This window comes from Pantherophis guttatus, chromosome 3, assembly GCF_059756535.1.
Source record: "Pantherophis guttatus breed Tessera chromosome 3, ASM5975653v1, whole genome shotgun sequence".
Classification (NCBI taxonomy): Eukaryota; Metazoa; Chordata; class Lepidosauria; order Squamata; family Colubridae; genus Pantherophis; species Pantherophis guttatus.
Window position 1 is genome coordinate 203,393,077 of NC_142065.1, and position 13,935 is coordinate 203,407,011.

The 13,935-nt window shown below is 41.0% G+C and overlaps 1 protein-coding gene across 6 annotated transcripts in view; it reads right to left on the reverse strand.

Moving 5' to 3' along the window:
- Positions 1–13,935, reverse strand: part of CYRIB (CYFIP related Rac1 interactor B) — a 109,192-nt gene that overhangs the window by 18,391 nt on the left and 76,866 nt on the right. For all 6 annotated transcript variants that reach the window (XM_087890889.1, XM_087890891.1, XM_087890893.1 and 3 more), the window contains 3 exons: positions 4,208–4,290; positions 2,372–2,493; positions 20–125 (listed from right to left, as the gene is read on the reverse strand). In XM_087890889.1, the coding sequence (XP_087747015.1) occupies positions 20–125; positions 2,372–2,493; positions 4,208–4,280 (301 nt within the window). In that variant the 5' untranslated portion in view covers positions 4,281–4,290. The remainder of the gene's footprint in view (positions 1–19; positions 126–2,371; positions 2,494–4,207; positions 4,291–13,935) is intronic.

Here is a 13,935-nt window from a genome sequence, read left to right on the forward strand (position 1 = left end):
AATGAGCTAATGGTCTTACCTAGCCTCTGAGAAAATTCATAGAATTTCTTTAGTTTGCCCACTAGGGGGATAACTGCACCCCACGCCTTCTCTTGCAGTCTCTCGTCGGTGGGATGCTGTATTGCCTGAAAAAAAATTAAAACGTAGTTCATAAAAACAGGAGTTTCCCTTTACCCCTACCCTTTAATATGATCTTTTTATTGTTATTGATTGATTAGTCTATAGGCCTGTGAAGGGGAACCTATGGCATGCGTGCCATCATCAGCTGTTCTGGTTTCCAGCACGCACATGCAGGCCAGCCAGCTGATCTTCGCACATGCCGGAGCCCCAGAAACCCGAAGACCAGCTAGCTGGTGCCCATACATGTGCCAGCAACCTAATCTTTGGGTTTTCGGCGCTTCGGCGCATGCGAAGACAATCTGACTGGTGCACATGCATGAGCCAGAAACCAGAAGACCAGGTGGCTGGTGCATATGTGCAGCTGATCTTCGAGTTTCCAGGGCTCCAGCACACACGCGTGTTCTGGTTTGGGCACTCGGTGCTGAAAAGGTTCGCCATCACTGCTATAGGCCATATCAACGTACAAGGTTCAAACACGTATTACGAATAAAATCCTATACAAACTGTTTAAAATAAGAGTGGGATAAAATACAATAATTTAATACATAAATATATAAAATAGAATAAAATGACATAACACTGTATTTCTGTATCACCCCTGCAATCTACCCCAATCTTTAATACTATCTAATGACAAAGTAGAGGCATTGTTTTGTATGTTGTTTATACATTCCGGGGAAAGAGAAAGTTACAGGATTTATTTATTGGTTCAATTTATATGCCGCTCTTCTCTGGAGACTCAGGGCGGCTTACAATGCGTTAAGCAATAGCCTTCATACTTTTGTATATACCTGCTTAGTAGGGCTTTCGCCCCCCCCCCCAAGCGGTGTTCTTTTTTATACAGTCAGCTTATTGCCCCCACAATCTGGGTCCTCATTTTACCTACCTCGAAAGGATAGAAGGCTGAGTCAACCTTGAGCCTGGTGAGATTTGAACTTGCAGTAATTGCAGGCAGCTGGTGCTACTTAATAGCACTTTAGTCTGCTGCCCCACCAAGGCTCAAGGATCTAAACGTTTTCACTGTACACATCAGACTATGAGGTCAATAGCAGTTCTATGAGGATCACCTTTTACAAGTTTGTGATGCAAAGGCAAGCTGGTAACTGGTGTGTATTTACAACGGTTGCACAGTGCTCCATGGGCACGTGATCTCCATTTGCAATCTTCAGAGCCGGCTTCTGATTTGCAAAGTCGATGGGGAAGACAGCAGGAAGTCATAAGTTGCAGTTAGGTGACATCATGCTTATTGACTGTGGGTGATCTACTTAATTGCTGTTGTTAAGTTGGGAATGGTCACATGATTTACAATTTTACAGTCCACAGCCAGGAGTTTGATCTTGACTGGCTCAAGGTTGACTCAGCCTTCCATCCTTCCAAGGTCAGTAAAATGAGGATTGTTAGGGGCAAGATGCTGATTCTGTAAACTACTTAGAGGGGGCTATAAAGCACTGTGAAGCGGTATAGAAGTCTAAGTGCTATTGCCACCGTGTTTCCCCGAAAATAAGACCCAACTGGAAAATAAGCCCTAGCATGATTCTTTTTTTCAGGATGCTCGTAATATAAGGCCTACCCCCAAAATAAGTCCCAGTTAAGATCGTCAACCAGATGGATGCATTTAGTACTGTATTTCCCTGAAAATAAGACCTAACGGGAAAATAAGCCTTAGTGTGTCTTTTGGAGCAAAAATTAATATAAGACCCAGTCTTATTTTCGGGAAAACACAGTATTAGTGACATAATTGCCAGTCCTAAGGGCAATCTTTGATCCACATACTGATGGGTCAAAAGTGGGGGAAAGGAGATGCCTTAAATAAAGTGTTATCCTTAAAGGGAGCAGTGTGGTGGTGACACAACAAATGAGAAATAGATGTAATTTGTGTGCATGGAATTGATTGCTTACATGGAAAAGTATAAAGCAAACCCTTTGCGTGATTGCTAAAGACATCAAGACCAGTTTTTTTCAAACTTGGCAACTTTTAAGATGGGTGGACTTCAACTCCCAAAATTCCCCATCCAGCATAAAGCTGGCTAAAGTCCACCCAGAGTTGCCAACACTGTGTTGAAAAACACTGATCAAGACTCTTGACCTACTGAGTATGCTTGTAAGTATTATGTTAAGGCTGATAAACAAGCAATATAATCTAACATTTTCTCAGTTAAGATATCAAGAGGCCTTCACTGATCGCAAGGAAGCTCGTGGGCGCTAGGCTTTTAGAACAGGATTCCTGAATTGAGTATCCGACGAATTTTACCTCTCGTATTTCATGTCCAGCTCCTCGGTAGGATTGTAAATCTTCCAGGATTCCTTCTGCATCCTTTAACACTACATTTACCTGATTGTAAATTTCCTTTTCTGATTCTGTAGGTTGAGCATCTACACACAGGAGAGAATATCAGGTTGCGTATGGAGTCATCCAGTTTACAAATCTAAATATTATGCCCGTATTTTATTCCTAATTCTATCAACCATTCTCAACTTTAGTGGAATATCTTTCCACTGTGACATTCGATGACAATTTATTTGTCATCAAGATAATGTTTGTGTGGCTTAACTTTATTTATTTTATATTTATCAACCAGTGGATCTCTTTTATCCGTTACATTGGTGGTAGCCTTGGTAGATCTTGTTTTATCAGTTTACTTTCATATATCATTGCAAGAATCTTGCAGATTAAAGTAGATCAACTACATTTTGAGGCAATGTATTCTTGTGTTATGTCCCCACCACCAAATATAAAAATATCATCACTGATCAGCATTCTTGTGAAATTTTAGGTACCATTCGGAGTGATTTTAAGAAGCTAATAAAAAGAGATACTACATCTATTATAAAGCCACATGGGCATAGAATATATTCTAATTTCATTTAAAAGATCTTTATCCCAAATCAGGAACATTTAACACATTTCTCTGTTCTCTCGCAGTGCTTTTTGAAAATTAGAAGGCACTGAGCTGTATACTACTTTGGATGTGAAAGGAAGAAAGGATTCTACAGAGAATGGGAAACACCTCATTAAAGTAGCTGCATCTTTTCCCAGGGTCACACGGCTGCCTTTGCGGTGCAATCCAATAAAGATGGGTGTAGTTGAAGGAGTTATTACCTAGTGACATGACTGTACCACTATGTGCACCAAAGAATCTTTTCTCCTTTGAATCTGAAGGGCTGCACAGCCTTCATAAGGAAAACTTCTAAATGGAAATGCTTGTTATGGCCTTATTCAGGGGAGTTACGCACAGATGTTTTGCTTGCCCATCCAGCTGCTTTGCAGCAACTTCATTTTACAAGGAAGCCTCTTAATCTTGGGGTTTTGTTACATTCAAACTGCAAAACTGTGATTATTCAAAAAAACTAGTTTCACCATAAGCTTTAGGGCCCTCTTTTCTTTTGAAATTGGTTTCCCGGTTCTGATAAAATAGGACTTGCTAGCTTCGCAAGATCTGTTCCACTACAGTTGAATACAAATTATGGGCACCAACAAAATATTTAAACATGTTTATTATAACCTATAATTAATTAACACAATAACCCCTTTTTTCCTAAATGAATATTGTTGTCTCAGTGAATACTCCTAACACGTGCTCAGATTTTTTCATCCTTGTGTAACCCACTCTCATATAAATTAGCCAATAAAATTAGAATTAGAATTTTTTATTGGCCAAGTGTGATTGGACAAACAAGGAATTTGTCTTGGTGCATATGCTCTCAGTGTACATAAAAGAAAAGATACGTTCATCAAGAATCATAAGGTACAACACTTAATGATAGTCATAGGTTACAAATAAGCAATCCGGAAACAATAACAATATAAATCGTAAGGATACAAGCAACAAAATTATTCATACAGTCATAAGTGGAAGGAGATGGGTGGTGGGAACGATGAGAAGATTAATAGTAGTGCAGACTTAGTAAATAGTTTGACAATGTTGAGGGAATTATTTGTTTAGCAGAGTGATGGCATTCGGGATGTGAGTGATGGCAAAAGGAAACTTAATTTATGATTCAGGCATTGTCTAATAAGGTTCTTTTTCAGAAATACATAAAACAAATAGCCAGGGCTTATGATGCACAAGTTAAAAACAGTTCTCACTTTCAAAATCCAGGAAAAAGTTTGGTCCCTGTTCAAGGTCTGTGCATGTCAAAACTTTAAGAAGGTTCCCCATGTTAAGATGCCTGTTGAGACAAAAAGAAGACATATTTTCTTTAGGAAATATTTTTAGGAAAGACATTTTCTTTAGGAGGAGATGAATACATCGATATTCACATACCCTTGGGAGCTTAGTCACTCCCTATCAATGATCAACAGAGTGGACATATCACCTCCAAATTCCCAATGTCCTACAGATGACAGTTGGCTCTTCCATAACAAATGAAAGGCACAGGAATCTCATTCCGTTGAACTCTGATGAAAAACTAATTAAGAAGGTATCTAATTTCTTAAAGGTAAAGGTTCCCCTCGCACATCTGTGCTAGTCAATCCTGACTCTAGGGGGCGGTGCTCATCTCCGTTTCAAAGCTGAAGAGCCAGCGCTTTCCGAAGACGTCTCTGTGATCATGTGGCCGGCGTGACTAAACGCCAAAGGCGCACGGAACGCTGTTACCTTCCCACCAAAGGTGGTCCCTATTTTTCTACTTGCATTTTTTACGTGCTTTCGAACTGCTAGGTTGGCAGAAGCTGTGACAACTAACGGCAGCTCACCCCGACCTTTCGATCGACAAGCTCAGCGTCTTAGCCACTGCGTCCTTTTATATAACTTCTTTTATATAACTTTATAATAACTTTTATATAACTTCCATTTTCTTAAAAATGGAGGATGAACAAATAAAAGGTACAATGGGAAAAATGTTTTGGCTATAACATAGAACTAGAGAAATGGCAAAATTTATGGAAAAGAAACTATAAGTTCACAATAGCAACTTCTTATAAAGAAAATTTATATAAAAGGTTTTAAAGATGGCATTTACCACCTGCTAGGTTAGCTAAAATGTTTACAGATATGTCTAGTAAATGTTGGAAATGTAATAAAAAAAACCTGGCACAGTTTATTATATGTGGTAGACTTGTGTTAAAGCTAAAAAAATTGGCAAAAATACACAGATGGATAGAAATGATAATAGGGAAACATGTAGATTTCAAACCTGAACTGTTTTTATTAGGGATGGTATCAGAAAAAATTGATAAGTATGTAGTTAATATTATATGTCTTAACAGCAGCGAGGATTATTTTCGCACAATATTGGAAAAATGAAGAAATACCGCAAGATGAAGAGATAAAGAAGATATTAGATTGTGTAGAAATGGATAGACTTACATTGAAAATCAAACAGAAAGAAGGCACAGAATATTATCAAACATGGAACTTATTTTACCAATGGTTGGAAAAAAGGGGTGGAGAGTAAGTAGGGCAATTTAAATACCCAGACAACTTAATGTTTATTAAGCACTAAGAAATGTAATAAACAGAAAATAATAAAATTTATTTTTTTTAAAAAAGAACCCCATTCCGAATCCACTAAAGCCACAGACCACACAGTTTCCCAAGGATGATTATACTACTCTTCTTAGATTTAACAGATGCCTAGATTTGAAAGGGGACGCGGTGGCTCAGTGGTTAAGATGCTGAGCTTGTTAATCGAAAGGTTAGCAGTTCAGCGATTCGAATCCCTAGTGCCATGTAATGGGGTGAGCTCCCGTTACTTGTCCCACCTTCTGCCAACCTAGCAGTTTGAAAGCACATAAAAATGCAAATAGAAAAATAGGGACCACCTTTGGTGGGAAGGTAACAGCATTCCGTGCACCTTTGGCGTTTAGTCATGTCGGCCACATGACCAGGGAGACGTCTTTGGACAGCGCTGGCTCTTCGGCTTTGAAACTGAGATGAGCACCGCCCCCTAGAGTCGGGAACAACTAACACATGTGCGAGGGGAACCTTTTAGAGTTGAAAGAGGCTCTTTGAATTACTGAATCCAATCCCCTTATCAGTGAGCAAATATATTTTCCCTTTGCCCACAACTTATAGATTTGGCAGATCTGAACATCCAGGTCTTCCTTTCTTTGCTGCTTTCACATCATATTAACAACAAATTCTCATCATTCTTCCATACTTTAAAATAGGGCCCAAGCAGCTGAATGCCCTTAAAATGCTTTGGAGTATGACTTCCAACACAGCTGATGGAAACTGTAATCCAAAAAGCAGAAAAGTTGCTTATTCCTCAATCTATATCATCACAGCAGGTATCCAGCATAAGTATACAGTTATATTTTTTTTAAATACTAAAGCCTTTCTATTTGTTTTTTTTTCTCTAAGTGCATAGCTACACACACACACACATACACAAACACACACCATATATCTTCTTGAATTATCCATAGAAAGGGATATCAAGTTTATTATTACCTACAGTAGTGGCCAAAATTGTGGACGCCTTTTGGGAAAAGTGTATTTTTGAAGTTTGATGGCTAATAACACCACTTTTTTTTTTGGAGTTTCAAGATACTCATATTCCACTGCTGGAATGGCCTGGGAATAGCCCAGACCTTCACCTAATTGAAAATCTAGGGAGCCGACTAAAGAAACTTGTTAGTCAGAAGCGACCCAGCATTAAAACCCAGTTAACAGAAGCCATCATTCAATCTTGGTTTCACATTATAACAGCTGCAGTACTAAAAGACTTGGTTCACTCCATGGGAAGACCTTGTAAGGCTGTAATTCATGCTAAAGATTACCCAACTAAGTATTAACTGACATGGTGATAATTTCTGTATATCTCGTTTTTTCTATGGTGATCATTTTTGTATATCTCATTTTTTTTCTATGTGTTTCACTTTTCTTCTTTATACTGTAACTGCTATTCCAATAGCAAATTCTTCATAAAAGTTATTGCATTACATTCTTGATTAAATTCTTTCCATTGATATATAATTTTATGGTACTACTCCCACCAAAAAAGTGGTATTATTAGCTAGTTTTAGAAAATACACTTTTCCCAAAAGGGTTCCACAATTTTGGCCCCTACTGTATTTACATATTAATAACCAATAGATACGTTGAAGAGGAAAATATGTTTCTTTTAATGCAGAGAAGAAAGGTATACAACACAATTTTCAAAGAAAAACCCGTAATATCTCCAAAATTATGTTTCTCGGGTCATTTTACCACTGAACCAGAGTTGAATGGCAATATTTCCTTCTCAACAACTGGCTTTAATAATCTTCTGCTACCCAGAAAGTATTTATCATTTATTGAGAGAAATGTTAAGTGCAATCCAGTTTAGTCAGCAGCTTGTTGTACATTTCACTTCCGAAATGACTTTCCTTCACCCACAAAAAGTAGGTTTATTTTTCACAGCAAACTATGTTACGGGAAAGTTATGGCATTAAGATGGATGGCACCCCTGAAATGCTTCCTTTTTAGGTCTAAGAATCTTAAATGCCGACAATTTAACAAGATGTCAAGCCTATGCTTTAAGGTATCATGTTGAGACAGATGATATTCTGGGAAAATCGGCAGCGTGGAACTCGGATGCTGCAGGAAACCATCTGCTGAAAAAGCAATTATTGGTGCATGAATGAGGAAAAGCTTGTTTCCCCCTCCTTCCCACAGTTGTGGGGCAGACTGCATGCATTAAGGTTAAAAAAGCAGGAGGATGAGTTTCTAAAGCTTTCCTACATGAACTCTTAAGGTCAAAACAGTCGGGTGATTAATAAACCAGCTGCTATCCGAAATTAGAATCTTTCAACATCATGGAGCAACGTTATAGAATTAAACCTCGGATTCATTAGGGTTTCTTTTCTCTGAACTAACTACGCGCCAGTTCCCACAGCTTATGATGCAACCACAGTAACCATAATGTAATATTGATTGATGGGGCAAAAGGGGGAGAGAATCCCCAGTACAGTAATACACAAGCACTTCTAGTGGGCTTTTATATTAATAGAGCTCTCTATATTTATAAAGTATGGTCAGATGTAAACACAAAGGGAAGGAAAACACATTTCCCCACCAGCCCTACAATGAAACTACCTTCACTGAATGTTACTTATTGTCTGCTATTATTTAGGGGCCATTCTCTCAAGCTGCAACAGGTGTAGCAACGGAAGGAGGAGGATTTCAGCAACTCAACTGAGAAATCAATAATTTTACATGCCTTCTGCCTTTTAACTTTTACCACTCCAGCTGGCACTGAAAGGAAGAACAAACACTTCTGCCCTGTTTTATAGTATTGTTAACTCTACTGCAGGAAGTTACATACTCTAAGAGCTCTAATTGTCATTCATTGACAGAAGGCAAAATATATGAACGCTATAGCTCTGGTTTGACAAAACATACCGTATTTTTCGGAGTATAAGACGCTCCGGAGTATAAGATAAGTATTAGTTTTTGGGGAGGAAAACAAGAAAAAAAAATTCTGCCTCTGCCTACCAACATCCATCAGTATTCATCTGGCTAGCGTCCTTACAGCAAACAGCCTAGTCAGCTTTAGCACGTTTTCGCAGCCTGATTCAGCATGAGCAGCTGATTGGCGGTTGGATTGGCCTCCCGGAATACCGCCAATCAGCTGTTCCAGGCTGCGGGGATCGCCACAGCCCATCGCTACCTCCACGCGTCGCGTTTTTGGCCTCCGCGTGTCGCGTTTTCAGCCTCCAGATGCTCCATTTTAGACCTGTTCCTGGCTGCAGGGATCACCACAGCACATTGCCGCCGATCGCTGCATCTGCACGTTGTGTTTTCGGCCTCCGTGTTGCATTTTCGGTCTCCACATGCCCCGTTTTTGGTCTCCGCATATCACGTTTTTGGCCAGTTCCAGGCGGTGGGAACTGGCAGGGCGGCCGCCACCTAAAACCCGCCAAGAATGGGACATGCAGAGGCCAAAAATGTGACTCACAGAGGTGGCGACTGGCAGCGTTGTGCTGTGGCGATCCCCGCAGCTGGAATTGGACTAAAAAGGGATGTGTGGAGGCCAAAAACGCAATGCACAGAGGCGGCGATAGGTGGCAATGTGCTGTGGCGATCCCTGCAGCATGGAATGGGTCTAAAATGGGGCATGTGGAGGCCGAAAATGTGATGTACAGAGGTAAAAAACACGACGCACGGAGGCGGCGATCGATGGCGATGTGCTATGGCGATCCCCGCAGTCTGGAATGGGTCTATAATAGGGCATGTGGAGGCCAAAAACACGGCATGAGGAGGCCGAAAATATGACACGTGGAGGTGGCGATCAACAGCTATGTGCTGTGGCGATCCCCACAGCCTGGAATGGGTCTAAAATAGAACATGCGGAAGCCGAAAACGGGACGCGCAGAGGCAGAAAACAGCCAAGGGGTGGGGCCGGCGGGTGGGCAGGGCTTCGGCAACATTCGCTGTATAAGATGCACTGACATTTCTACCCACTTTTAGGGGTGGGGAAATGTGCATCTTATACTCCGAAAAATACGGTAATTATTTTCCTCTTTGGAATGAGAAGGTATTCATCTATTTTAATGCTTTCCAATTTAGCTATTTTTAGGCACTAATTCTCATTATCAGATGCTGTCTGATGGGAGATATTTACAGACCCAAATGCCAATGACCGTGTAATTCATACCATTGGTTGGTCCAGATTATACACCAAGATATCAGCCAACTCTGCTTCCGGCCCCCTATAAGAACAGACTGCAGAAATCAGTGGAAAATACTGTTTCCAACTTGACCTACTTTCGCGAAATTAGACACACGGAACGCTGCATTTGATTACAATGACTCGGCCCATTACAGCCTTATGGGATTGTCTGATGCAAGGGGCCATGTCAAAATCAGACAGGCAGAAAGCTGGGGCACATTTTCCAAACGAGACTTGCACGCATGGCCTTCCTGCTGGATGCATCTGACACATTTTAGTTTGGGCTTAATTCAGAGGAAAACGCAATGGAATTACAAGATGTAATACCAATTCTGAAGCATCAGAGAGAAGTCCCTTAGGGGTAAGAGTACATTAATAACTACCGTGTTTTCCCGAAAATAAGACCCTGTCTTATATTTTTTTGAACCCTGAAATAAGCACATGGCCTTATTGCCATGCTCTCAAAAGCCCGATTGGGCTTATTATCAGGGGATGTCTTATTTTGAGGAAAAGAAGGTACTTTATCCCCGACACGTGGTTCAGTGAATGATAACAACACCCCTGGTTCAATTTCAATACTTTTGGAGGAAAACCCCCAAGATAAAGAAATATTCTTCGAAGACTCAAAATAACGAACTGCAAAGCTATTCTACTTTTTCATTTGGAGAACCGATATATGAAGGTAGTATGGCAGCTCTTTTTCTAAAACAAGCACATTCACTCTATTTCTTCCTAAATGACATTCAAAACACAAGATATCAAAAGCTGGCTAGTACATTTGCATCATATACTAGGGTCCTTTAGATCTCTCCCTCTCTCACACCCATGTCTACAAGGATAATGAAGTGCAGTGTGGAAGGATTTAATACTAATGAATAGAAGAGACTGCCAAATGTTTAAATCACAGAAAACAACAGTGATCATGAGTCAGTTCCCATAATTTCCAATAATGGGTAAACAATGCACACAATAAACTAGATATGTGTTTTAATGTACCAATGGTATCCATCCATACAACCAACCAATGACATCCAATACATGTAGCTCTTGATTTATGACTACAATTGAATGTCGGAGCTGAAGAAGCTTCTTGGATGAGAACCTAAACGTCTTCAAAAGAAAAAAGAAGGAAGTCCAGTTGCCTCCTGTCTTTGGGATAACCATGACCTGGATGACTGAGAATCTCCACAGACTTTTAGAAATACAATTTGAGATGAACACCCTATGAATGGTGTGGTAATAAGGAATGGATTTCCAGAGGGAAAAATTGCAGACTACAGGAACCAGGAACACTACTTGGGTGACCCTAAGGACACAGATAAACCTCCAAGTTCTTCACAACCCCCTAAAAGGATGCAAATGACCAGCTGTCTGCAAGGAATATAAATCCTTCCATTCCCCCACTATCCCCCACTTTTTCTGTCAAAAAAAAAAGTGGTGATATTAGCTAGTTTTAGAAAATACACTTTTGCCAAAAGGTTTCCACAATTTTGGCCACTACTGTAGATAGATGAATGATGGATGGATGACCTCTTAATCACAAAAATCCCAAACCCTGAGGAGCTCCATAGCAAATAATACAGTGCAAGAATGAACAATGGACAAGGAATTTAATCCAGATATTGAAATAAGAGGAAATATTTGCTAGGCTTTTGTTGTGGTGGGGACTGAGGAAATAGGATTCAGCAACATTTTCTCTTTAGCAACTTCAGCTTTTTTATCTTTACCTGCCATGGTCAGGAACTGCAGAAGAAGAACCTATTTTAATGGTGAAAGAGCGGTACATGAAATTTCCAGCAAAATGATGAAAGGATAAATATCCACTCCTAGAACAAGCCCCAAAAACGAAGAAGAATGAAAGCTGCTCCGTTTCTAAGCTTGTTTGCTTACCACGCATTTCCCAACTTTGAATTCCAAATCGACCATCTGAAAGCAGGCACAACTACCACACTTCCATCAGTCTCTGGTAATGATCATCAAGCTTACCTAACAGGAGGAAAGAGCTACCTGTTGCATCGGGTTTCTTAGAAAGTAAAATCTAGGCTGTAAAATGTGTTGAGCATAATAAAGGAGAATATTTGTAGCTCAGGGTTGACATGAGGGGGTCTTTGGTGCTCCCTGAGCTTGCTTGTTTTCTTGCAGACGTTTCATTACCCAAACGAGGTAACATCATCAATGCTAGTAGAGACTGCTGTTTGTTGTCAGTTTATATTCTTAGTGGCTTGCCTGTTACGGTTGGTGGAGGTGGCCTTAGAGATTCAGCATCCAGATGTTAACTCCAAGGTTAACATCAGGCCTACAATCAAGTAAACTATACCCTAATCAAGAAGCTGCCAAAGAAGCCAACAGCAAACAGCCCAACCGAAAAATCTCTAAGACCAGAGGTGTCAAACTCAAGGCCGGGGGGGGGGGGGGGCAGATCTGGCCTGTGGGGTGCTTAGACCTGGCCCGCGGTGCCGTCCTGGAAACAGCGATGGACTGGCCCACAGTGACTCTGCCAGCCGAAAAAGTAGCTCGCAAGGGCCATGCGTGGCCCCCCCAAGTTCCCTCTTTGCTGTCGGAGGGTTGCAAGAGGCCGTCACAGATGAAAATGGAACTCGGGAGCCCATTTTCGCTTGTGGAGAGCTCGGACCACCACAGGTACCCCCCCAACACGAGTGACATGCTGGCCATGCCCACCCTGGCCCCCCGAAATCAAACACAACCCGATGCGGATTTCAATGAAATCAAGTTTGACACCCCCGTCTAAGACCAGCCCCCCCACACACACACTGATGGGCAACTCAGTAGAATATAAATTGACAGCAAACTGACAGCACTGATGAAGTTACCTAGTTTGGGTAATGAAACGTCTACAAGAAAACAAGCAAGCTCAGAGAGCCCCAAGGGCCCCTCATATTATTGAGCATTTTGGAAAAAAACAAGCAAATATTGTTCGCGCAACTCTTCATGCTTTTAATACTTCTTTAAATGTCTACATTAAAGGAGCCTTGGTGGAGCAGCGGACTAAAGCGCAATTAAGTAGCACTTAGCTGCCAGCTGCCTGCAATTACTACGAGTTCAAATCTCACCAGGCTCAAGGTTGACTCTGCCTTCCATCCTTCCGAGGTAAGTAAAATGAGGACCCGGATTGTGGGGGCAATAAGCTGACTTTTTATTAAAAAGAACACCACTTAGGGGGGCCCAAAAACCCTACTAAGCAGGTATATACAAAAGTATGAAGGCTATTGCTTAACGCATTGTAAGCCACCCTGAGTCTCCGGAGAAGGGTGGCATATAAATCGAACCAATCAATCAATCAATCAATCAATCAATCAACAAACAAACAAACAAACAAACAAACAAACAAACAAACAAATGCGATACTCAATGTTTGGAGAGTGTCAAAGAAACAGGGCAAAGGCTGATGCACTTCCTTTTCACTCCCTTGTGAAACTAGCAACCAACCACGAACCCAGGCGAGCATTTCCTCTTCGTGAACTGCACATAAAAACCTGGCAGCCATTCTGTGCCGTACAACCATCCCTTGAAGAAGTCGGCTATTAAAATTTGAATTGCAGAAACACACCCACCCATGCGAAACCAGCCGTCTTTGCAGCCCAGCTCTTGCAGGAATATGAATTCCAAAATCAAACACAACAGTAGCCTACTGTGGAAGATGAATTTGCCAAATTCTTTCTGCCACTACAGGTAGTCCTCGACCTACGACCATAATGAGAGCCTTGGTGGCGCAGCAGACTAAAAGCACTGTTAAGTAACACCAGCTGCCTGCAATTACTGCAAGTTCAAATCTCACCAGGCTCAAGGTTGACTCAGCCTTCCATCCTTCCGAGGTAGGTAAAATGAGGACCCAGTTTGTGGGGGCAATAAGCTGACTTTGTATAAAAAAGAACATTGCTTGGGGAGGGGGGGCCAAAAGCCCTACTAAGCAGGTATATACAAAAGAATGAAGGCTATTGCTTAACACATTGTAAGCCGCCCTGAGTCTCTGGAAAAGGGCGGCATATACAGTAAATCGAACCAATAAATAAATAAATAAATAACTGAGCCCATAATTACAGTGGTAAGTCAATGTGGCCATTGAAGCAAATTACTGCATGACTGGGACCCGACTTTTAAGGTTTTGTTTGTGATGGTTGTTTAAGCAAATGGGCCAGATAAGCGAATGCGGGGATCATTAAAACGAATCCTTTATACTCAGTGAGCAATATTTTTTTT